A 27,500-nucleotide genomic window follows, 5' to 3' on the forward strand; every position below is an offset into this window, starting at 1 on the left:
CTTTACCATGGAGAATGCACACTTTAGGTAAGGTGCTTCAACTGCAACTCTAATCATAAATCTAATGATAGGAGCTGCCAGTTTTATAAGTCAGAAGAAGCTGCCCTTAATGAATCAATTATTGAACATATAAGTGGCACGCCAAGAGATTTAGATAAATCTACTACCTATGCAAAGACATTAAAAACAGGAGAAAAAATTCCTCGGGAATCGTCTAACCCACCTACCACTGTAGGTATTTCTTGAAAAAGAAATTCACCATCCACTGATAAAAGTGTTGCATAATAAGACAAGAATATCTCCTTCTAAAGAGTTACCATCATGTATCAACAAAAAGACATTGCCCACCACTATCCAACCTTTATCCCCCTTTACAAAGGATAGTATTAACCTCCCAGGCCATGTCCTTGCCTGATTTAATGGAGATTCCACTTGAAACCAAGTTATCAGGTGCACCTGAAGTGGGGAAGCTACAAAAACCTGGTTGCTCACAACCTATTAATTGGAAGAGAGAGACCTCCATCTCTTTTACCCCCTTCCATAAGAAATATTAGTTATGACATCAAATAAATATGATGTTTTGTCTGTTGATGTTTTTGAGGAACCAGAAGACAATTTAAATAAATCAGAAATTCAAGTTTAGGTCCACCATCCCCCTCAACAAATAGATCAAAAGGACACAAAGAAAAACACAAACGTAAAACCCAAGATTCTTGGACATGTCCTACTATGCGAGCAGCATTTTTAGATTTATTTTAGAAGCTGATCTTCTGAAAACTATTTAAATTCTTTAATGACATTAAACTTTTATGGTTTTATTTGAATATTCTTTTTTATATGAAATAAATATTGGCATCAATGACTTTAGATGGCAAGATGCCAGAAAACTTCAAATCTCTCTCTCTCTCTCTCTCTCTCTCTCTCTCTCTCTCTCTCTCTCTCTCTCTCTCTCTCTCTCTTTTTTGGACGTCTTTGATTCCTTTCATCATTATCATTGTTTCGGTTATTGGAATACTTGAAATGCATCGAAAGAAATTCTCTCTCTCTCTCTCTCTCTCTCTCTCTCTCTCTCTCTCTCTCTCTCTCTCTCTCTCTCTCTCTCTCTCTCTCTCTCTCTCTCTCTCTTTCTTTTTGGACGTGTTTGATTCTTTTTATCATTACCAATGTTTCGGTTATGGGAACACTCATAATGCATCGAAAGAAATTCTCTTGATTTGTCACTTGCCTTCCACCAGAAATGTGACCCCATCAGACTACTTTTCTTAATTTTACAGTAAGTAGTACTATTCTCATAACTACTGATACAGACCCCTAAAACAATCTACACTATATCTTTACTCGATGTTTTGATGATGGGAATACTGTAATAAGATTACTCGGTAACACGCTGAAAGGAAATTATTTGGGTTGCCAACGTGCCTTCCAGCAGAAATACGACGTCACCGGACATGTGACGTGAACTCGACTAGGAATGACTTGCATAATGTGTGAAACCCCTTTCTTTCTTCTTGCAAGAAATAAAATTAAATAACTTACCAAGCAAAAGTGTTTCATTTTTATAATATATAAGAAAATATATTTCTATGAAAATATTTCTCCCATTAGTGTATTTTCTTTGGATAAATATCGAGATGAAATAAAATTAGCTTAGTCAAATTTACCCTAAGTAGTACTCATAACAACTGATACAGTCCCACAAAATACTTTATATTGTTTATTGTTATTTTTATAATGGGAATACTTATACTAATCGGTAGCCTATTGGAAGGAAATCACTCTGTTGCCTGCTCGCTTTCCGCCGGTAATATGATGACACCAAAAATATGATATGAACTCGATAGATAATTAATTTAAGACTTTTCTTAATGTATTTTTTACTGAACATGGATATTGTATATTATCAATAGAAGAAAATAATAACTTGACAAGATAAATCAGTTCTTTTTTTATACAAGAAAATAGTTTATTTCCAAGGAAATATTTATCTTCACCCTGTGATGTCATCACCCTGAAAAAATGGTCTTAAAGTTGAAGTCATAAGTTGCATAGATTGTATGTCGACGACTACCTACATGTACTGTACTTCACTGAATTCATCAAAATACAAATAATTGTATTGACAATTGAAACCCATACGTACTTCCTTGTGAGTTAAATACATCCCCCTTCCCATTTCAAGGGGTATTTTACTATTTCAATAATGGGAGATCCCAAGGAAAGCTCTTGGATTCTGAACCAACTGAAGGAATCAGCTTACTGATATGGCGAGGTATCCTGCATTGGATAGTGCTGGAGAGGAGGGTGGTATAGGTCATTATTTTTCATGCAACTTGTAAATTAATTGCATGAATAGATGAGGCCAAAATGTGTCCTCTGATTTTCATATGGTTAACATCTTTTTCTTTGTAATGTTCAAGACCTGGATGTAAACTTGAAACTCCTCTCATAGTTATGCTGTACAGTTCATTACACCATACAAGTTTTATTGTAATTAAAAGGCAATTTCAATCCAATGGAAATCTGCACATATTAAAAAATCATTATAAGGTACTCTACTTACTTTATTTAGTTTGATGGCTGCTTTTCCAGTCCCATACAGCAGGAGAACCCTACTCTCTACAGGACCTCCGCTGTTGTTTTACCTTGTTCGTTCAGAGTATTTATCGTTTCAGATCACGTATTGTTTACCGAGGGTTTTCTTGTTTTTTTGGCGTAAATTTTATTTCTATGTATTCAAAGCTTGTTACACTAATGCTTTTCCACGTTTTGAGATTTGAGTAACTTTTATGAATAAAGAGTCCGACACCCCACCAAACCTACCTTCTCTCGGTATGTGTGAAAGAAGGCATGTGTGGGGGGGCATCATTTCAGGGATCTTTGCCTAGTCCAAGTTATTTAACCATGTTTCAGATAATGCTAGCATATCCAAATATTTCTCGTTTATCAATTCTCGAATTTGTAGTCTTATTACCTACAGATTGTATATTTACATAGCCACAGTTTATGACATCCGTAGTAACCATGATCAGTATTTTCCGCTAGTCTTTTCAATTCCAAGTCATAAGCTTTGCAGTCTCTAGAATTTACTGTGTGGTCACTTGGTTTGTTTAACTTTGTGCAGTTTATACACTTTGACACTTGCGAATTACACTCGCTGGTGGAATGTCTCCCTGAACATTTCCCGCAGACTTTACCTATCATTCTTAGACTTGCAATATTTTTCTAAATGTCCATACCTCTGACAGTGGTAGCAGGTGATCACGTGGTACCTATCACATATGTTATAGATACCTCATTGTAACAAAACTTTGTCCCCATTATCTTGAATATGTTGGTACTTTTGAATGATATAACCCTATAAAAAGGTTAGAATAAGTTTTATAGTTATCAGAAGTGTTATGGCATATACTAATTAACTTATAATTACATTGGGAGATGTACTAATATAATTATATATTTTTCAGTACTTGAAGTGTACCAGTTCGCTCGTGATGCATCAGTAGCAGAGCAGTGGCTCCTTGCACAAGAACCTTACTTGCAATCTGCAGAGTTAGGTGTAAGTTATTTTTTATTTCCTTCAAGTACAAAGTATACTGTATATAGTTAATATTGTATGGTATTGGGGGTATAAACATTTTTTTCTCAGTTTTTTGTACATAAATTTGATAATGTGGTAACCTTTCTAAGGGTAAATTTCCCAGTAAAGTTTTTGATGATTCAAGTTCTTGTTTAACTAATATTACTAGGGGAAATATGTATTTTTATAGATGGGGAAAATAACAGCGCTCAAAATCTCTTTTTGGGTGAGATAGCCATGTTGTCCTGATGGAAGGTTCCTATAGGTATCTTTTTAAGGAATATTTGGCTACAATGATATTCCCAGAGAATTAACCGTTAGGTCTCCAGAATTCCAACTCCTGACGCGAATATCTTAAAATTTCTTTTAAGGATATCTCATAATATCAGGGGATGTGTATATCTTGATACGACACATAGCAATCTTCACCCCAATAGCGTTTTCGCTTCGAGGGGGAAAGTGGTAAAAATAGAAGGGGAGCCGTTATCAAGGTATTCTTCCTCCCGTACTACTATTGAGTATATAGATGGCGCTGTATCCAAGATGGTGCGTATTCCCTGTAGCGTTGAGCATGGTGCTACAGATATAGTAATTTCGGGAGGGATCCTGCCAAGGCCTTTGCTATAGAAAAGGAGGGCGGGTCCATCAGGACGACAGGGCTATCTCACCCAAAAATAGATTTTTCACTTAGCTCAAAATCCATTTTTTGGGCTCAAGCCATGTCATCCTGATGGAAGCTTACCAGAGAATTACTAGAAAGTACTGTATCTGTGGATTTTATAGGTGCCTCAACCTTGGGACAAATTTTCCTATGGTCATCCAGACCATTAAGACTTATGACGTTACCGCTATACGTTATTACTGCTAATCATAGACATTGTTAATGCTTCCTGCCCCCTGCAGGGAAGAGTCATACTAGACGTAGGAAAGGAGTCTCAAGGTTTGCATATAATGTATGAACGAACATAGCATCAACTATATACAAGAGTCTCGCGATTTGTATATTGTGTTGGGCTATAGCATCAGATAGTTATACAAGAGTCTCACTGTTCGTATAACATGTTGGAACATAGCATCACTAGATATTGTTTGTATCTCGAGTAGGAACAAAAGTATCAGCTATATTTATTGTTCAGATATAAAATATATGCAGTTTTACTTAGGATAGAAAAACTCTGGCTTATACTTTTTATTATAATCAATTGTAGGGCGAAATAAGACACAAATACACATTGATATTCGTTTATTGGCAATAAATGACCAACATAAAGTAACATGTATAATATATATGTTAATATATGTAATGAGAAACATACTAACCAACATAATACAGAAACTTTTGTTTCCACCTGAAAGGGAAAATTTTTATTAGTGCCACACATAAATTTGAAAATTTTATAAATTTTCTAATATGAATTTCTGTAATGTTGAATATTATCAACACCGTGTAAGTACACACTGCACGAGTGTTATCTGTATATTTCTCCACCTGAAATAATTTGAACAGTCCTTAGAGTCACCGTGGTGACACTCACTTCACAATTATTGCACTGGGAGGTGTCAACTCCTTCACCTGAAAAATTGATAGTCCCAATCAATTCACTGTTCATCGCAGCACTAGAAGACAGGTTTTAATACACTATCTGCCCCCACCACATAATGCTTCAGCTCATGCAATTGCTTTGCATAATGCTTGTAGAACACTCTGGATGACTTCCATCCAGTGTATGAGCGAAGATGCTCAAAGTCCATATACTGAAAAAAGTTCAGTGATGAACAATTTTTCTTGGATCATGACCTGCGGGTGTACTGTCAGGATCCGCTGTGCGAATAAAGTAGGTGATCTTTGCCCTCAGTTGTTTTAAGGATAAGTTTGATCCTGAAGTTTCTCCTTTAAAGAGCTGTCCTCCCCTGAAGTCTGAAGTTCTTCAAAGATAAACCTTTAGACATTCCACTGGACACAGCGAGACATCTTCCTTCAGAGGGCAGATTCTCCATGGACCCCATCTCTTAGTGGGTAGCTTGTTCTTAGCGAGAAAGGTTGGATCAGGAAAAAGATTCGGTTCTCCCACTTCTGTGAATTGAATATAGCCTTCATCTCTGGATAGGGCCACTATTTCACTAACTCTAGCCCCCGAGGCTATAGCGAACAAGAAAATGACTTTTTGAGTCAAGTCCTTGAGAGAGCAATCTTCATTGTTCACTGTTGAAGCATAGTGTAGGTCCTTGTCCAAGGACTCTGAAATGGGCTTCGGAGGGGTTGCAGGCCTGAGTCTAGCACATGCTTTATGGATCTTGTTGAAGATTTAATTCAACAGGTCTACTTGGAAGGCGTATAGTAGAGGTCTAGTTAGAGCCGACTTACACGTAGCTATCGTGTTGCCTGCCTGACCTTTGTCTATGAAGGTGGATAAAGAAGGACAGACAGAAAGTCCATCAAGATATCTTTTGGTCCTTTTGCTTTGACGAAAGCAACCCACTTTTTCCAAGACGATTCATATTGTCTTCTAGTTGACTTAGACTTGTATTCTTCTAAGAAGTCTATACTGCCTTTTGAGATCCCAAATCTTTTCTTTACCGCTAAGGAGAGAAAATCATGAGATAAAGGTTTTGAGTTCTATGTGGTGAAGCGAAGACAGTCGACTTCTGAACCTGTTGACAGTGCTGGGTCCGAAAGAGGGACCAGATTCAGCTTCAGTTCCAATACTAGAGGGAACCAGTTGCTCTTTGGCCACTTGGGAGCCACTAGAGCTGCCGTTCCCCGAAAGGATCTTGGCTTAATGAGGACCTTCATTAGGAGATTGGTCGGAGGGAACAGATAAATCCGGTTCCATCTGTTCCAGTCGAGGGACATGGCGTCCGTCGCCTCTGCCAGAGGGTCCTCATATGGGGCCACATAACGAGGTAGCTTCTTGTTGTCGCTCGTCGCAAAGAGGTCGATTTGCAGTTCTGGGACTTGATGCAAGATGAAGTAGAATGAGTCTGCGTCTAGGGACCATTCTGACTCTTATTGGCATGAGCCTGGATAGAGCATCCGCTGTCACATTGCGGAACCCTTAAAGGTGAACTGCTGACAAATGCCATCTCTTCTTTTCCGCCAGGTGGAAGGTGGCCAAAATCGCTTGGTTGATTTGGGGCGATCTCGAGCCTTGACGATTCAGGCATCTCATTATCACTTCGCTGTCCAGGATCCGCCTGATGTGGGCTGATCTGTGAGGGGAGAGTTTCTTCAGCGTCAAAAGGACTGTCATGGCCTCCAAAAAGTTGATGTGGAAGGTCTTGGATTTTCCGTTGGTGGGAGTGACCTCCCCACCCTTCTTTCGAGGCATCTGTGTGGATGGTGACTGATGGTGGAGGTGGTTGCAAGGGCATGGTCCTCTTTAGGTTCTTGGCCTTCGACCATGGCTTGAGAAGTGATCATAGTAGGGTCAGTATCGGTCTTCTTAGATCTCTTAGAGCGTTTGATGCGTATCTTCTCCAGACTCCTGACGCATCTTTTTGTTTTGCTCTTAGCACTGGGTCTGTCACAGATGCAAACTGGAGAGAGCCCAGTACTCTTTCCTGTTGGCGTCTTGAGATCCTGTCGGATTTCAGTAGTCTCGACAGATCCTTCAATTTCTCTCCTCTTACCTGGGGGAACGGAGAGACGGTGTGACGTTAAGTTCCAATGGATTCCCAGCCATTGAAACTCCTGAGCTGGAGAGAGTCAAGACTTCTTGAAGTTGATCTTGAATCCCAGATGTTCCAGGAACTGGATCACTTTCTTGGATGCTTGCGTACAAGCTGTCCTGGATGCTGCCCACACAAGCCAGTCGTCCAGGTACGCTACTACCTGAACGCTTTCTAGGCGTAGTTGTTGAACGACCGCGTCTGCAAGTTTCATGAAAATCCTTAGGGCTATGTTTAGTCCGAAGGGCATGGCTCTGAAGACGTACTTTTTCTTCTGTAGCCTGAATCCTAGGTAGGAGGAGAGAGGGCAGTTGACTGCAATATGCCAGTAAGCATCTGCCAGGTCTATAGAGACTGTGTGCACCCCCTTATGTGTTGAAGGTTAACATCCTGAACTTGTTGAGTGGTGACTAAGTCCAGAATGACACTGACTTTGTCCGAGTCCTTCGTGGGAACACAAAACAGCCTTACTTGGAATTTGATGGACTTGGCCCTCCTTATTACCCGCTTGCTCAATAGTTCTAGGGTATATTTTTCCAGTACGGGGGTGGAGTGTTGGAAGAATTGAGGAAATGATGGTGGAGCCTCGCTCCAGCTCCATCCAAGTCCGTTCTTGATTAGGCTGTGGGCCCAAAGATCGAAGGCCCAATGATCCTGAAATTGTTGGAGCCTCCCTCCTACCTGAAACATCTCATTGCTTCTGTTTTCCAGAGGACTTACCTCCCTGACTGCATTCTCCCTTACCACCTTTACCTCTTGAGGGGTTTCTAGAGGAGCCCCGTTTAGAACCTCTACCTTTGGGATGAAAGGTAGTGGTCTGCCTCTCAAACGCAGGGTTAAATGCTGGTGACTGGGCAACCAGTTGCTGAGGCACCATCTGGTAAGTTGTTGGGGGTTGAGCCACCATTTGGGGCACCACTGTCATGGCAACTGTGGGATGTTGATATTGTCTGGCAGGCCGAGAGGGTAACCTAGGTCTTTTTGTCTTCTTCTTAGGCTGGGGACCCTCATCTGGAGAAGACTTCCTCTTAGCTGACATACCCCACTTCTGGAGAAGGTTTTTATTCTCCGTGGCGGCCTTATCAACTACTTCCTTGACCGCTTCACTCGGGAAGAGGTCCTTACCCTAGATATTGGAAGCTGTCAGCTTCCTGGGTTCGTGTTTTACAGCTGCTGAAGCAAACACGAACTCCCTACATGCTTTAATAAAGCCATACAGGTCCTTGACCAAGGTAGCCATGTGCATCTTGGCCATGACCATGTTCATATCCTGGGTGCTGTTTAGGCCTGCAGTCATCTCTAAACAGTTCTGTGTGGATAGAGATGCAGCTAGTCTTTCTTTCGTCTCTTGCTCCCTACGCAAGAGAAAGTCAGACAGCTTAGGGAGATTTTCGTTGAACTGACGTCCAGCGATCTCTGCCTCCAACTGAGAAGGTCAGGTGGACTTCCTTCCAATCCTTATTATCCATGGGCAGGGCCAATGACAAAGGTCTACACTCGTCGAGTGTCGGGCAAGGTTTGCCTGCCTCTATTGCCTTAACCACAGCTTTAAAAGCCTTTGATGTAAATGGGAAGGTTAGTGTAGCCCACCTTCTTCAGGCTGCTTGACAAAAGAGCCTGTGCCTTATCATGGTCAAATACTATGACCTCCTGGGGTTCCGTCTCTTCCTTCAATGCTGGTTCCAGCTTTAGACGGATGAAGCAGTCCGAGTAAGCGCTAAAACTTGGCCAGAACTGAACATCTTCGATAGGGACTGCCCCCAACTTCTCTTCAGATAAAGAGTTTGCCGTTCGTGATTGGCATGTACTCTGCATACCTCCAGGGATTAGTTTGAGCAGGTTGGGAGATCTTGAACCCTGAGTCTCTTGTGAGACCCACGGGAGGCGGAGAGTTGAGCAATTTGCCTTTCCAGTTTCGCCTCCCTTTCTTCGCCTTGTTTGCGAATGCTCTCCATCAGCACCGTAAGATTGGCCAGTGCCTGTCTCATGTCATCTGATGGAGGGGCGGAAGATGTTGAAGGTAATGGCTCCCGAGCTGGTACCGACGGAATGGACTCCAATTCGACGTCGTCGTCATCTTCTGGAGTCAAAGTAGACTCCTCCTTGTGGCCTTCCCTCAGAAGGTCCTTCTCAGTGTCCGAGGACACTTCAGACATCCTCTCCTCTTGATGGATGTCCATGCCTTGTAATGCGTTGGTAACGTCCGTCTCTACGGCAATCTGGACGCAAGGGATCTCAGGTCATGGCTGGGGTATGACAGCTTCCATACCCGCTTTAGGGAACAGCAAGATGCGCATCCGTTCGTTAGGAAGGTACGGTCCCATTGGGTTTTTCTGAAACCCACAAACCCATGTGCGCAGCTTCTCTCGTGCTGCATCCCTTGACTCCGCTGACTTGGGGTCATCAAAAGCCTCGATAACCAAGGCCTTGCATATATTGCAATCCTGGGGGTCCCAGTACCAAAGAGCTCCCTTAGAAGTGGTGCAGGGGGCATGAGCTCGGCGCACTATATGGCCGCAGAAGTCTTTGCTCCTGACATTGCAGGAGACGACTTGGCCACTGCACTTGGTCCTCCTGTAAAGAGAGGAAATTTAGATGAGTATGCGGTAGTTTATCTCACCTGATAAACAATTATGTAAAATATTACTATTAATATTTTAACCATTATAGCTTAGGATAGACAAGCTAGAAAGGAACTAGGAAAGACACATACTTGTGTTTCCTCTCCAGCCAATTGCTGTGACCTCCCCTAAATTTAAAACCTAGAGTCTTCCTGTTCAGGAAACCCAAGGGAAGGGTCTAATCCCTAGGGGTAAAGAAGTGTAACTTAATACTAACCTTTCCCAAGGTTTCAATAATGCGGGATAAATTGTTAACTGACTAGTTAACAGTGTGTTGAAAGAAATCTTTTCTTCCAATATATGACTGGTCTCAACAATAGACTGTGCAAGGATACACAGGGTATGTTGGAAAATAAGTACTGTATAATATATACTATAGTTTTCTGTCTGCAGTATGATCTATACTGCAAATATACTAGCTAATGTATAATCATAAACTGTAGTTTAGACGGCATGTTGCCGGCTAGGCTAGCCCTGGCGGCACGATCCGTCGGCTGGGATAGTACCTGGTAGCACCAGCCCGGCCGGCATGTTGCCGGCTGGACTAGTACCTGACGGCACCGGCCCAGCCGGCTTTCGCCGACTGGGTTAGTACCTGGTGGAACTAGCTGACAGAGAGAGAGAGAAAGCATGGAGTGAAGGGCTACCTTATTAACCCTTTTACCCCCGGGGTATTTGGAAATTTCCAACCCTTAACCCCCAGGGGGTTATTTTTTTCCCAGCACATTTTGCAGTATATATTTTTTAAATTGCTCTAACAGCCTTAATTTTTGTCATAGAGAGGTCAGGTTGGTGTCATTCTCTTGGAAAATGCCTGAATTTTCTCAAAAAATTATCAAAAAATATGAAAAACTAATTTTTATAGCATTTTTTTGCAAGGACGTACCGGTACGTCCATGGGGGTAAAGGGATGGCTTTTGTGAAACGTACCAGTACGTTCTTTTGGGGGTAAAAGGGTTAAGTGTTTACAGTATTAATTATAATTAAGGGTGTAAGTACATAATCTTACTGTCGTCCTCCAGAATGAAAGTTCAAATGGAAGGGGAGAATGTATCACTCAGGCTTCCATCCAGCTACAAAAACCGTTGCCGGTCACTACCGGCTCCGGATATGTGAATGGCACTCCAAGAGAGGACTGAAGAACACTGGACAGAACAGGGGGGTCTCATCGGCAGCCGTCACAGCCGGCACAACCTTTCCCGGAGCCTTGCGTCCATAAAAGAAGACTGAGTGACTAGACAACTGCTTATGTAGGAGCCTGGCCGGCCCCATAACCTACCCGGCAAGCGGTGAGATTGTAGGACGACGGCCACAGAGTTGCGATGGAAGAAGGCGGCAAGGTTGCTGCCCCTCTCACACAAGGGAGAAACTCTTGTTTCAGTATCTGCGCCATCCTAGACAGCAGAAGAATATCTATTCTTCAGCCTAGGGTCTGCCGAAACAGTGTTAGGAGGAGGTGGCAGGATTGCTGCCACCTCCCAACAGGAGAGAAACATCGTTTCAGTGTCGGCGCCATCCTAGGCGGCAGAAGAATATCTATTCTTCAGCCTAGGGTCTGCCAACATAGGACTAGTCTTCTAGACCGCAGGGGAGAAGGTGGCGGCATCATATAACCACTTAAAGTGCGGCCCAGGGAGTCATAGCCTCCTATGCCGGCAGCTGAATGTCGGCAGGGGAGTGACTACTCACCCTGCTGCTCTACCGCCAGCATAAAGACTGAATACTCTGAGGTTCTGTTGAACAAACCAGAGCTGGCTACCCGCCGGCAAGTGTAAGAGACAGAAAACCCTAGCCCAGTCAAGCCGGATTGTCTACTCTATGGGAGGACCAAGACAGGGTTGTCGCCTAAGGCGGCACGCAGGGAGGAGGGATTACCCTTAAATCTGCACAGGAGACGTGTATCGAATTATATAGCCTAGTTATTCTAGGAGATATCTATCTCCTTATGAATTGATAAAACGATACACGAGGGTAAACCGGGAATATGTGTGAAAGTTTACTAAAGCGCATAGGCTAGCTAGCCTAGCGCAAGGCGAGACTTCGGTTACCTAAATCGACGAAACTCATAATGTATACAATCAATATAAGGAAGAGGAAATATATGCAAAATATGTATATCTTTACAAGTATAATGTGCCTAAATAGCTTCATATTTTATTAATGCTATTACAACTAGGAAAGACGTTCCATATCATGCATGTAAGTAAACTGAAGTGCGTAGGCTATGAAGCTTAGCGCGGAGCGAGGTTCGGTTACCTAAATCGCCGAAACTCGAATGAATACAATTGACATGATATAAATAACTTCCTAGTAAAAACTTAATTGAATAGCTTCAAAAATATTCATGCTGTTACAACCTGGAATGTCGTTCAGCTAACTAAATAACACATGTGTTATGAACGACAGCGCCCATGCCGCCTCCGGTGATCGGCGAAGCTCCAAACACTTATAATTACTCTAATTTCTCTCTGAAGCAGGAGCTGAAAATTATACACTGTAAAGAATAAATACTCAACTTTCCAGAGGCAGAAGAAGTTGAAGGTTGCATGGTAAATCCTTGAATATCGAGCACAAACGTTAGAGCAACAGGGAAAATACCATGCGAAACTGCTACGAATATAGGAATAGGTGCCATCTTGGATACAGCGCCATCTAGATACTCGATAGTAGTACGGGAGGAAGGGTACATTGATAACGGCTCCCCTTCTATTTTTGCCACTTTCCCCCTCGAAGCGAAAACGCTATTCGGGGTGAAGATTGCTGTGTCGTATCAAGATATACATCCCCGGATATTATGCGATATTCTTAAGAGAAATTCTAAGAATATTCGCACCAGGAGTTAGAATTATGTAGACCTAACGGTTAATTCTCTGGGAATATCACTGTAGCCAAATATCCCTTAGAAATCTACCTATAGGAACCTTCCATCAGGACGACATGGCTTGAGCCCCAAAAAAATATTTGCTTAGTGAAGATGAGAGTACCTTATGAAAAGCTTTCAAAATTTCCATGATGGACATAGGTTAATGGGTATAAATTCCTTGGTGTTGAGGGTTACCACTTACACATGTAATGCATTCCATGGTGTATTTTAGTCCATATTTGAGGACTATAGATATTTACTTCTTGTTTTTTGCCTTCAAGCCACATTATTTGTTCTTTAAAACAAAGGTTCACTCCGTGACAACTCAGTTGTGACACAATGTTAATGAATGTGAAAACATCAAATTTTGAATTAGAAATGTCAATATTCTGCAGTATTAAAAATCACTAAAGAATAAAAGTCAAAACTTTAAATTTAGATTTACAAATTGGTAAATAACACTGTAAGTTGGGAAATTATATCATCGACACAATCTTAATTAAAGGGAGCCATATTCTCGATACCATTGTCACTTTAAAATCAGCTGGTGACAATACCAAAACTTAAAATACGCTTTAAATTGATAATGGAAAAGTAAAAAAATTATTAAATGAAGTTTGGTTAATATTGGAAAGCCAGGATTATTTCAGACATTTCAGTACATAACGTTATGATGTCAGCTAAAACAAGTAATGAGCTGATGAAATAGATTTATTAAAGTTTGAATTTTTTTAAGGAAACAAAGATATGAGAGATACAGAAGTGTGTTACACAAAAAGTTAAAAGGATTTATGATAACCCAGTCATTTAAGCATATCTGCAAGTCTCCATTTCCTCTTGGGTAGAGTGAATTAGTATAAAATTTGCATTTACCATCTTACTGTTCACTTCACTACATTTGCTGGAAGTCTGTTCCATGTATTTGCTATTTTGTATGTAAAGATATAGACACATTGATTGGTGTTGTATCTTCTCAATTCCAGTTGTATTCTGGATTGATTTATGCCAAGTGTGAAGAGGTTGTTGTCGAGTACATTTGTTATTTATTTAGGAATTTTGAATGTGTCTATTAGCCATCCCCTTTGTTGTTGAATTTGTAGATTAATGAAAATCAAACATTTCATTTCTATATCCAAATGGTCTAGTTTGGTGGCCCAACCATGTATTGCTAACAGTCTATGTATATCCTTCTGAATACTTGGAGCCCAAAATGGGACTCTTTATTCTTATTTATATTATTATTATTACTTGCTAAGCTGCAACCCTAGTTGGAAAAGCAGGATGCTATAAGCCTAAGGGCTCCAACAGGGAAAATAGCCCAGTGAGAAAATGAAACCAGGAAAATTAAATATTTTAAGAACCGTAACAATATTAAGATAAATATTTTCCATATAATCTATAAAAACTTGAACAAGACAAAAGAAGAGAAATAAGATAGTGTGCCCGAGTGTACTCTGAAGCAAGATAACTCTAACCCAAGACAGTGAAAGACCATGGTACAGAGGCTATGGCACTACCCAAGATTAGAGAATAATGGTTTGATTTTTGAGTGACCTTCTCTTAGAAGAGCTGCTTACCATAGCTAAAGAGTCTCTTCTACCCTTACTAGTGGCCACTGAACAATTACAGTGCAGTAGTTAACCCCTCGGGTGATGAAGAATGGTTTGGTAATCTCAGTGTTGTCAGGTGTATGGGGGCAGAGGAGAATGTGTAAAGCATAGGCCAGACTATTCGGTGTATGTGTAGGCAAAGGGAAAATGAAACGTAACGAGAGAGACAGATCCAATGTAGTACTGTCTTGCCAGTCAAAGGACCCCTTAACACTCTAGCGGTAATATCTCAATGGGCGGTTAGTGCCCTGGCCAACCTACTGGTCTTAGGGGAATCGGCCGGCTAATGCCGTTTTTTATGGACTAGACTTTGACATTCATACCACTTAATAAGGTGACTAGATATGAATTTATTTCATTATGGTAAAAAATTAGACCCTATAAATCAGGGAAAAAAATTAAGAAAAAACTATGAAACAAAAGTTGGAAAAAAAGGCTCAGATTGTTTTATAATGTCTTTCCAAGTTAAACTTTCAATGCTATATCTTTAAAACTAAGGGAGAAGATAGAATTTGAAGGTCGATAAGTATAGTTTTGAGGTACGGGAGTTCAAAGTTTTTCTTTATATTTTTATAAAGACAGTATTGATAAATCATGATTATTATGAATTTTATGTTCCTTTTCGGATATTAATAAACCAAAACTTTATTATTTATCATAATTTAATCATAAATGAAGATCCCTTTGCTCAATATCTTGCTTCTTTAGGCTCCTGGTTAGGCGAGACGGTCGCATCTTCATCCTTCACTAACTCCGCAAATATTACCCATTTCTTAACTCTTAGAGCCAATTTTTTCTTATGTTAGCAAGATGTTGAAATTGTCTTTTCCTCTTTGGCATGATGAAATTCTTGCCGAAACGAAGAAAAACACTTAAAAGCGAGCGAATGTCAGAGATCAAACTCAAATGTGTACTCTCTCTGAGGTTTGTGCTAGGACTGAAGGGTGTAATAATAACTTCATCTTGTGACCCATGGATTCTATATAGATGCCATTGCTCACAATTTGTTTTATTTTAAAATTTAATAATTATCAATATTTACAATAACAAGAAATACTGCATTTTCTTATAGGGATTAATGTTTTTGGCTTATTGAGTTAATTTTACTAATTACCCTGTAACTATGAAAGTAAGAGGAGTTTTGTCAAAATATTTCTTATACGCATTCTCCATTGCCACACAAAGTTCAGTGAATTTTTTCAGGATTTTGTGTTCTTTGTCGTATACCCCATGTATTGGCATACTGGCTGGGCCCTTTAATAATGATGTGTACAGCTGCAGTATAGTGTTTTTTTTCCGTATATGAATTGTCTCTTATGTAACCTTAGTTTCTATGCTTTCTTTTCAACTTATATTTCAACTTATGTTTGGTGAACTTTAAATCTTTGCTAATAATTATGTGAAGGTCTTCCTCGTGGTCCACACTTCCTATTTCATTATGGGTTACCATAACCCATTTGCATAACTTTGCGTTTCCCTCAATTGAAACCATTTTCCCAAATTAATTAGATCCTCTCTTAAGGCTTCTACTTTTTCTGAGGTGGCAGTCTTTATGCCTAGTTTAGTATTGTTGGCAAATTTGGCTGTTCTACAAGTAGTTCGAAATCTATGTCGAAAATATAAGTCAGAAATACTAATGGGTCAATGACAGATCCTTGAGGTACTCCACTGGTAACGAATGCCCACTCTGATAATTATCCATCGATTACAACTGATTTCTGTATGTCTGCCAATCTTTGATCCATTCAGTTGGCTCATCAATGATGCCTAGGGTTCTTAATTTTAACCATTAATTTTTTATATGGGACTTTGGCAAAAGCCTTTTGAAAATCTTGGTTTTTAATGTCTATTGCCCTGCTTTTGTCATATATGCTATACATAATTGTGGAAAAATTCCAACAGATTTGTCACACATTATCTTTTGTCTAAAAACCATGTTGGCTTTGTATCAGAAAATTGGTTTCTTTGAATCTACTTTAATTGATTAAAAACTTTTGCAAGGCACTGAAGTTGGAGAGACAGGTCTTAAATTGCTAGGTTCTTCTTTTATTGCCTTTTTGTAGTTTGAAGGAATATTGCCTAGTTTCCATCCTTGTGATGCCTTTCTTTTGTTGGTCATCTTTCAGAACATTTTGTAAAAGTGTTGGGTTATCTCTTTTTTTCTTATTTTATAGTCTCTCTTGGATGATTATCATCTGGACCTGGTACCTTTTCTTAGCTTTACTCATAAAGTTTCCTTAAATAAATCTTTGGGGGAACAGAGATTACTGGTGATTTCTTCCATTTTGATAAATTGGTTTTTACAGAGGAATATACAAAACACTTCACATATTTATAATCCCCTGAAGAGAAAAATATATGATAAATTATTGGTTGGATTTGTAATTTTGGAAGTTTTGAATAAAAAGCTTGTCTGACAATGAAAAAAAGTTAGAATATAAATTAATTGCATGTTTTTCATGCAATTAATTTATATTCTAACTTTTTTTGTTGTAAATTTTATTGATGGAACCAAAGTATTTATGATAGCATCGAAACCCTCAGTAGTATTAAAAAATTTTCATGTACCCTATGTAAATTATTTAGAAAAATAGATATTTTTCTTGTCTGGTAACTAATACTACTACACATGCTAAACAATTAATGAACGAAAATCAAGAGCATGCAAATAATTGGAGACGGTTGGCAACTAAAAGATAAAAAATATAGTCTTACCCAAGATAACGGGATTGTAATTTAACTGATAAAAGTTACAAATTAATATATATCCATATCTTTAAAGTCAAACCACTGTAAGCAGAATTTTCACAAAGTTGTAGTCTGATAAAGATATGTTAGTTCATGATGGAGAATGTGTGTTAAATTGGGGAGTGATTGCTCTCTCTTGCTGAGAATCCATTAAAAGTGAATAAATTTTAACTGGACAAAATTTTTTCTATTTTTAGCAATTTCTAAGGGAAATGGATGTGTGGTAATTTATATTACAGTACTGTATATGGAATTTGCTTTGTTACATAATCTTATTAGGCTTATTACAGGTAATATTTTTTGTCTTTCAGTGTTCAATTGATGATGTTGAAAATCTGATCAAGAAACATGAGGCCTTTGATAAGGCATGTTCGGCTCAAGAGGAGCGGTTTGCTGCCTTAGAAAGATTAACAACGGTAAGGTTTCACAATTATTCATGTACTATTTATATCTGTATTATGAGTTTTGTAGGGTTAGCCTAGGATTTAAAGCTGCTGATGTCATGTTACAAACTATAAGTTGATAAAGAGTTAGCCCTCTGTATTTTAGGTCTTGAAATGCCTGGTGGTGATATACCTGCTGTTTTTTTTTTTTTCCTTTTTTTGTAACCATGAAGTATTAAGTGGTAATGTAGCCCATATTTTATTTTGTATAAGTTTTACAAAATAATTCCTATTTTATTTGCTTGGAATGTAAGTTTTTGTTATCCATATATTGTAATTCTCATTACAGTATATTTCTGAATAAGATAATGCATTTTATGATATTTTTATCCTGAACCTTTGCCATTTTTTAATTGGTATAAGAACTAATGTGAAATCTTGTATTAAGAGAACTTTTCAGGATACTCCTCACTATGTTTTATTGAGTTTCAAAGAAAATTTCATAGAATTAGGTGATTGATTTCCAGGAAATAAGTGACTTAAGATATTGATAACCTGATACTTGTATGGTAGCTGGAATTGCGTGAACAAGATAAACGTCTAGGCCTGTCGGATGAACAGGGTCGAGCTGTATACTATGGTCAACGCTTCGTGGATGATGATCCGGTGAATGTTGATTTACAGTAATTGGATCATCATAAAGAATGTGTTGTCTTCCAATTTCACTGAATATTTCATTTTGGGAGATGAGAAATTGCGGGGAACATACTTTGTCAAGAAATTTGTTCCTACACATATGAAACCTTTCTTCCTTCAAAATATGAAATTGCTTTCAACAGAACAGGATTGGTTGTAGAAATCGTTAAGGTAGTCAACAACAGGGGGTGAGCTGGGGCAAGTAGCCCCCTTGTCAAGACAAAATCTTGCCTTTGGCTGCAAGAATACTGTTCTTTTGAGCAAAATGCTATAAGCTCAAGGGATTCAACAAGACAAGGAAAAATAGCCTAGTGAGGAAAGGAAACAAGGAAATGCATAAAGTATATGAAAAGTAATGAGTAAAGAATATAAAATATCTTGATGAGTAACAACCTTAAAATAGATGTCATAGATAAACTGACTCATGTCATCGTATTCAATATAAAGGCTTTTGCTGTAAGTTTGAATTTTGGAAGTTCTACCAATTCAACTACCTGATTAGGAAGATCATTCCACAATCTGGTCTCAGCTGGAGTAACACTTGCTTGTAGTATTGAGTCAAATGATGGAGGAGGCAAGACTTATAGCATTAACTTCAGGATGGTATAGTTTGAGAAAATGCTAATGCAAAGGATGGTCAGAATTAAAAACTGCAACATGCATGAAGAGCTAACTAAACAGCCGGTCCAAAGAGCAATATCCAGGTCAGGAATAAGAAATTTAATAGATCCATATTTCATACAACAAATTAAGGTGAGAGTCAGTAGCTGAAGGTTGGACAGAATGATATTTGTACAAAGAATTAAAACATTTCTTCAGAATAGATTGATTACCAAAAATATTTAAAGAATTTTATGTGCAGTTGAAGAAGAAACAGAGTAATGCATTTCTCAAAAGTAACTATGCAATCAAAAATCACATCTAAAATTTTAAAGGAGTTAGAAAAACATTATCAATGCAGAGATCTGGATGTTGAGGAGCCACTGACCTCGACCTACTTACAATCATACTTTTGAGTGTTGTCAGGGTTCAACTTCATGCCTGGTAATTTTCACCATGCGCTAATTTTGCTAGATCTCTTTTAAGGGATTCAGCAACCCAAGATGTACATTCAGGAGATGGAATTGATGCAGAGTAGCATCATCTGCATATGCAACAGGCTTTTTTTCTGGGCCCAACTACATATCGTGTAGATATCACATTCCTGTATTCTCTTTAGTGCCCATCAACAACAATTCTTCACAATACTGTATATTGCTGGAAAATTCAATAATCTAAAAAAAAAAACACCTACTCTCAACTGTTTGAATTTGAAAGCAATGGCTTCATGATTAACACAGAGAAAGGCAGCACAAAAAGGAAAGCCAATCATATGAACTTCTTGAGCACAATCAATGGATTTCTATACAGCATTGGAAATTGTAAGAAGGGCATCACATGCTCCAAGCCAAATTGCAAACTAGGGAACAGTTTATTACCTTCAGCATACCCATATAGAAGGTTAGTCTAAAGATGTTAGAAAAAATATTAAATATAGGAGTTACGGGAATTGGGTGGTAATCAGCAGGGCTAGATCTACCACAAATTCATTACCGTTTTTCCAACCAGGTCAAAATGAGCCAAAAAGGTAAACTGGTTAGTTTAGCCTCGGGAAAACCGGAATGAGGAAGATAGTTTTTTTTAGTACTCTGCTTACTGTCAAACACATAAGCGAAAAGGGTTGCCTTTTCCTTTGGACAGCGAGTGACAGAGCCCTCTGGTTGAAGTAAAGGAGAAACTGTTACATCTACACCAGAATCCAGATTTAAAAGTACCCTAACACCTTATGTTCATGGGTTGTACCAGAAAGGGTTTTTTTATGGTTAGGTTTTATTCCTTTTCAGTTAAAGCATAAACTCTTTAGGAACAGCTCTTTGCTAGGTACATTGTGTGTTCAAATTGTGCGATTCCCCATTTATGCGGTGCTAGTTTTCAAAAATAAATTTTCTGTATCTGCGAAGCTGTTCAAAGTCTGCTAGTTAAGCACCACAAAACATATCAAATCTATTGTCTTTTCAAGTACCTTGGTAGGCCTAGGTTATTGTGCCTGATAACAAATGTAACCAGGTGGTATGTACCTTACATTTTATTAATATGATTTCATAATAAAAGTTCCAAATCAACAATGAAATAACTTTTAACAATGAGAGTCCGGCTGACAAAATGTAAACAGAGTTTTGGTTACGTTCTGAACAAACTTTATCTTTCTCTAACCTTTCGATGATTTTAATGATGGTATATTAAAGCATTATTTTCGTTTAGTACAGTTTATATAAAGCTTTATTTTTCCCTTGTGAGTGTTCAAGGTTTTCACACACAGGTGTTCGTTTATCGGCAGTGAATAGCCGAACTTTCGGTAACGAGTCGACAATATTTTGTCATATATTTTAAACAGTATAGATTTCCTTTGGAAAGATACGATTTTGTTTAGTATACAGTATATAAAAACCTCTCGCTCTCTACCTACCACTCTATTCATACCCCTCTCTCTCTCTCTCTACCTACCACTCTATTCATACCCCTCTCTCTCTCTCTCTACCTACCACTCTATTCATACCCCTCTCTCTCTCTCTCTCTACCTACCACTCTATTCATACCCCTCTCTCTCTCTACCTAACACTCTATTCATACCCCTCTCTCTCTCTCTACCTAACACTTTATTCATACCCCTCTCTCTCTCTCTCTACCTAACACTCTATTCATACCCCTCTCTCTCTCTCTCTCTACCTAACACTCTATTCATACCCCTCTCTCTCTCTCTCTCTACCTAACACTCTATTCATACCCCTCTCTCTCTCTCTCTACCTAACACTCTATTCATACCCCTCTCTCTCTCTCTCTCTCTACCTACCACTCTATTCATACCCCTCTCTCTCTCTCTCTCTACCTACCACTCTATTCATACCCCTCTCTCTCTCTCTCTCTCTACCTACCACTCTATTCATACCCCTCTCTCTCTCTCTACCTACCACTCTATTCATACCCCTCTCTCTCTCTCTCTCTCTCTACCTACCACTCTATTCATACCCCTCTCTCTCTCTCTCTCTCTCTACCTACCACTCTATTCATACCCCTCTCTCTCTCTCTCTCTCTCTACCTACCACTCTATTCATACCCCTCTCTCTCTCTCTCTCTCTCTCTCTCTCTACCTACCACTCTATTCATACCCCTCTCTCTCTCTCTCTCTCTCTCTACCTACCACTCTATTCATACCCCTCTCTCTCTCTCTCTCTCTCTACCTACCACTCTATTCATACTCTCTCTCTCTCTCTCTCTCTCTCTCTCTCTACCTACCACTCTATTCATACCCCCCCTCTCTCTCTCTCTCTCTCTCTCTCTCTCTCTGTAACAAATAAAATCTTTGTTAAATTTTGGCAACCTGAGTTTAAGAATGAAATTAACATAACTATATTGTTAGTTGTGGTGATCAATTTCTCACTATGTGATACAGGAAACAAACTAAAACAACAGCATTTGTTTACAACAGCTGATTCATATCTCTCTCTCTCTCTCTCTCTCTCTCTCTCTCTCTCTCTCTACTTACATATAGAAGAAGAAAACAACATGTTTGTTTCCATAAAAAGTATCAATTAAATACGTCTCAAAAACATTATACCATCTATAAATTCATTTCCAATCGCAGCTTAAACACATCTGATTTCATCAACAGAATACTATTTTATAGGAAACTTTCTAGAAAATTGTGATTATTTAAATAATTAATTGTACTTTTGTTTTAAATTCCGTGTGTATTTTGACAATTGATTATTGTTGACTTCTTTTTGTTTTACTTTTGGCTGTGATCAGATCAGCTGATGTCTAGCTGCCGCTCTCAAGATTATGCCTGTACGAATACAGTAACACTATTGTTTATACAATTTTTCAACTTGTGAAAATATATATTACAGTTGATATTGCATAAGCACTAATGTAACCTATCATATTTTTCATTTACTACATTTATAACTTTCATTGAAATTCCTCTCTGTCTCTCTCTCTCTCTCTCTCTCAGCTATGCTACTTGTAGCTCTCATTTCTTATCCCCTCCCTCTCTCTCTAACAAATGAAATCTTTGTTTCTTCACAATGTTGCAGTTAAATACTCACTGACATAGTTAGCAGTATTTTAATTTCTTGATCAACCAGGGTGCGCTATAACAGTCATTTAGGGCACGATAAATGTATTTAGGCAGCTTTTTAAGTAAAAGCGATAGTAATAAAACGCTACAGCATAGAGTTAATTCTTTTCATTTGCTATTAAAAATCCACCACGATTCAAATTATCACTTTCTCCAATCTTGCACAGTCTGACACATTGAACGTTTCAGCGGTAACTCACTTGCTCGATGACCTTAAAAACCAATCCAGTACTTTCTGCTAATTTTTTGTGCAGATGGTTCATAATTGAGGTGGGTACAAGTTAATACGTGATCAAAATGACTTATAACTGAAATTATGGAATGGATGATTATCCATCGTAACAGTTTAGAATTATTGTAAGTTATCATACTGTCATTATTGACATTAGCTATTGTTGATTAAACGCAAACAAAATGGCTTTCCTGTTTTGCTACGTATTTAGGAATTTATATGGATATGGTAAGTAGAATATTTATAACATATTTACTAAAAGTCAATATCAATAGTTATCATTTTGATCATTTGTTTAGTGCATTCGTTTGTTCACTATGATCGACGATAGAGCGTACAGTAAACAAGTGGAAGGTTTTAGTTTTAGGTGGCATGTTTAGGAAAAAACATTATATGAATCGCATTAATTTCGTTTATTTCAATGTTATAAGAAAAAGTAAAACAGCATTAGTAATAACAAAATCATTATATACTCAATTCTTGGTAAGATAGCTGTTGCTGCAAAAACTAAACACACGTGTTGTGCTCGTCTGTTCGTTATGATCAGAGATGAACGTAAATAAAACAACGTTTTCCGTTTTAGATGGTGTACTTTGTGGCGTATATAGGAAACTCATAAAGTAAAATTTTATTTCGATTATTTTGGATTTTCATCGATACAACAAAAGCTAGTCTTAACAGTGATGATTTTGCTATACACCAGTCATCTTGTACAACAGATATGACTTGAATTCATTAAAATATGTCCTTATTTTAGGTCGTGTTGTAAAGGGAAATACAGTATACGTTATTTACACCCATCCTGGTTGTAATTTTAACCTTTTTCAAGTTATGAAAACTTTAAAATATTTTAAATGTTTTATTTATTCATATTAACTATTTAATGTTAGAAAAAAATACAGTATAGTACATAGATAGTATTGAAAATGGGTAAGAAAAACATTTGAATATGTAAATATCCGTTTGCCATGGCCTTAAAGGAATTATGCGTCGTGTTTCAAAGTATGGGATTTTCCATTTATGCGGGGCCGTTGATCGACCAAATTCTTGCATGATTCGGGACCCTACTGTATAATTATTCCAAGTAAAATCTGATATGTCACCCTTCCAAAGATTATAGTCCTCCTGGTTCTCCAAATAAGTGTATAATCATCATTGAACCAAGATTTGACTTTCATTCGATATTTTAACACATGAGAAGGGACACTCCTTGACGCATATCGATTATGGTGATCAGATTCTCATTCAAGAGAACAACAGGCTCAATACTTTTATATAATTATGGCCAATTCAAATACAAAAGGTGACTCCAAAGGACATTTCAGTCTGTTGGAGATTTTATATTTATCTTGGATGAGTATGACACATCAGGGACTAGCTGCGCATTCCTAGTTGCTAATGAAAGCAAGGCATGACCAGATGTCCCAACTGGAGAACCAACCTTACTTGTTATAATACTAGGGAAGTTTGTGTATACTAGGTCCAAATAATAACCAGACCTGTGAGTAGCTTCACTTATGGTTAGCTCAAATCCCGATTCAGTTTTAAAGGCCAAAGTTCCTAAGCCATGGTGATCACTAGGAGATAACAGAATTTAACCACTCCTTACCCAAGGCTCTTCAATTTTCTCTCGTATCTTTACTTTTAAAGGTTGATAGTGGGTTAGTTAAAAATGGAATGAATCAGGAATCCTAGTGTAGGTTGTGCATTGCATTGGTTTATGGCTAAACCAGCAATAAATCCCCTATATGTTATTAGGAACATGATAATTTGCAATTACCACCTTTAGTCGAGTGTAGATAGTGTGCTCCTGAGAAAAGCGGTCGTATTGTGAGGAGCGGGAATGCCAAGTCTTTTCTTCTCCGGCTTCATTTTTGCAACACCCATGACAATGCCAGAGATGCTTCTTAACACATTCCACTCCTTATTGAGTTCACCTTGCAGGTAGCCCCTTGATATAATTTTTTTTGAGGGGTAGGGAAGCCAGGGCTACTTTGCTTCCAGTGCCTCTTGAGTGCCAATGACCCCAGATATAAGTGATTTAGCGGTGATCCCAATGCTTACAGTATTGTTGTTCTCTTTACCATTGACTGCCGTGGTGATACACAGTGGGCCTTAAGCCCAAGAAGTAGCTAAGTAAACTGCTAAGAAGGCTTCCGCCCTTGTGGAAAGGAAATGACGCAACCGGAAATGTATAAGCAGGCTTCAAGACAAGTAAACCTATGCATGTTGCCCTATTCCCCATCCTGTGAATAGATTGAGATTGATTACCCTGTGCCTGTTTCATCTGCCCTTCTACCAGTAACCCAATCCCCTTGCCTGTGTTGCAGGTGCCAGTGTGTGCGCCTACTACTTCCCACGCAACAGTGATTCAGTGTATTTTGGTTCTTGTTGGAACTACCCTTGTGCTTCTCCCCGAGATGGAACTTTCCTGTTGATGATTACTAGGACGGTTTATCTGCTTGCAAAACCCAAGGAGATACTTTGTAAGAGATAAGAACGAGTTTGTTCATCTCCTCCTTCAATTCATTCTGACCCTTTGAAGAAGTCAAAAAGGTCCAGAAAATCAAGTTGTAGGCGCAAGAATAGGGCTATTGATGATACCAACAACTCCTTGGAAGAGTTGTATGGATCTCAGTGGTACTAGAGGCTGCCATGACCCCACATCATGATCTAGTGTTCCGGGCACCTGGTCACTGGCATGATTACCCTGTTAGCCATGCTGACTAGGATATATGGCCCTATGCTGTACCTGTGCACTTTTCTTGACTGTCACCCTGTACTTGCATCTCGGCCTCATTAAGGTGAATAATTTTAATAATTTCAAAGAGGAGCATGTCCCCTTGGGGTCTCTAGCATGTGGGGCTTTGGCCATTGTCCCATGGGCCTGGAAGCTAGGGTAACCAGAGATTCACTGGGCTTTGTACTTTTGCCATAGGCCAGGTATTGGAGAAGCTTGGGGTTCCCCTCCACCCTTTCTACATGTGCGGCGGAATAGTACTCTTAAATACTTTGGTATCCTGAATTTCTACTTTTAGATAATCTAGTATCAGAAATTTCTACTCTTAAATACTTTGGTATCCTGAATTTCGAAACGTCTCAAGGATATCATTGTGCGCCTGCTTGGAGCCAGCAGCCACGTGTTGAGGGCTGAAGTGACGTGGCCCTCTCTACAAGCACAAGGCTGTGATTTACTCTCCACCACAATCAACAGTGAAAGGGGTACTTAGTATCTCTTCTCTCTCTCAAGTTTGATCGGTTTCATAGATTTATTTCTTACCGATGACAACTAAATTTAGCCTGGTCCTTCATCAGATGCTGATTACATTGCTGGTTCTAATCCTGGAGACAGAATGCTCGTAATCATGGGTTTGGGTAGTTGATCTGATTAACTGGCCAGCCTTCATTCCTTGCGAGGGATGAGGATGCTTAGGATTCTTGTGCCCTGAAGGCACCAGACCTTAGCCCAGGACCAACAGAAACAGAGAACCTAGAGTCAGTGTGTGCCTTTTTGGAGGTTCTTAAACTTATTAGTAACTGTAAAATGGGGTACAGGGACCATGGAGTCAGCTTCAGGTAGGTACTTGGTCATTGATCGGCACTTGAGTGCCCCTCAAAGGTCGAGACCTTTACTAGATCTGCCGTAGTTGGGCCTGGATCAAGTTGATTATCAGATCTGTGGATCTTAGAATTCTCTCTCTTCTAGTCAGTCAAACAACATCCTCACCTCTAGGACTCCTATGGACCATAGCTTTCTGTGTCAATGCCTTGTGTGGCCGATACCTCAGTGTATATGGCGACGGCAAGTGTTTCCTTGGAGAAAATATCAAAAGATATGGCCTTCAAGAAGCTTTGTAACATTACGTTTGGTTTAACAGCTCCTGACTTTTAGAAGAAGTACAAGAGACTCATGCTGTCTGGTGTACTGGCAGCAAACCAGTAGGCCAACTGGGAGAGAAGGGTGCACTGGTGTTCTGGTTCTTACTTTAGTTAATCTAGAGGTAACTCTTGCTCTTTGGAATGCTTTAGCAGAGGTTCACTTGACTCGTGCCGAGGAATTGCATGCAGGTGGCAGTGAAGAGCGGGAAATCTGGTTTGCAGGACTTCCAGATCCACTAGTCTCCTTCAAGAGTTTTGGCTATGCAAGAGCATCTGTCGACAAACCTGATGCTGCCATGCCTGCTGTATCAGTGGGGAATAAGGTCACATCAATCTTCTCAAGACCTCAACTAAGACCACCTGCAGCACCTTCCGCTCGGAAGGATCCTGTGCATGTGCAACCCTTTTGAGGTCCCCCACCCAGCTTGTCCAGTTGAGTGAAGGAGGCAGAGAAGAAGTACTGTGGAGGAATACCTTTATGTTGGAGTCTCCTATGTAGAGTTGCAATGAATAGTGGGAAGCCTAGCATGCCTTTGGGCATGCTGGCGGAGAACGGAGCAAAGTCATAGGTAGTGTGTGTCTTTTGGGACGATTATTTATTACCTTTCCTGTACTGCCAGACCACCCTTTCCTGGAAACCAACAATGTTTCTATCTTGTACTGACAGCCCACCCTTTCTTGGAAACCAACAGTTGTATCCGTCTTGTAATATTACTGAAACCAGGTATATAACTAAGTACTGTCAGCCAACGCATCTCTATAATTGATTAATTGGAGGCTGCTGGAGCACTCCCTTGCTTCTGTATGGGACAGGGAGATTGGCATATTTTATGAGGTGAAAAAAATTCACCAGTTCAGTTTTTGGAAATTTCCTACCAACCAATAAGTTAGCCTCCTGATTTTAAAAGCTAAAAGGTTTGTAAATGTGTAGGAACAAAAAATATTACAAATAATTTGTATTTTTCCTACCTGTACAATCCTGTTTCCCTTAAAGTTAAACTTGCCACCCCTCATATTCCTAAGCCAAAGGTCAAAAGTGAAGTCT

The 27,500-nt window shown here is 39.2% G+C and overlaps 1 protein-coding gene across 7 annotated transcripts in view; it reads left to right on the plus strand.

Annotated features, from left to right (window-relative positions):
• beta-Spec (spectrin beta chain) overlaps window positions 1-27,500 on the plus strand; it is a 151,808-nt gene that overhangs the window by 40,425 nt on the left and 83,883 nt on the right. For 6 of the 7 annotated variants that reach the window (XM_068383139.1, XM_068383142.1, XM_068383143.1 and 3 more), the window contains exons 7-9: window positions 3,465-3,556; window positions 17,400-17,504; window positions 18,045-18,137. In XM_068383139.1, the coding sequence (XP_068239240.1) occupies window positions 3,465-3,556; window positions 17,400-17,504; window positions 18,045-18,137 (290 nt within the window). The remainder of the gene's footprint in view (window positions 1-3,464; window positions 3,557-17,399; window positions 17,505-18,044; window positions 18,138-27,500) is intronic. The other variant, XM_068383140.1, reaches the window with a different exon arrangement.

The sequence above is a fragment of the Palaemon carinicauda genome, chromosome 11 (genome assembly GCF_036898095.1).
Source record: "Palaemon carinicauda isolate YSFRI2023 chromosome 11, ASM3689809v2, whole genome shotgun sequence".
NCBI classification, from domain to species: Eukaryota; Metazoa; Arthropoda; class Malacostraca; order Decapoda; family Palaemonidae; genus Palaemon; species Palaemon carinicauda.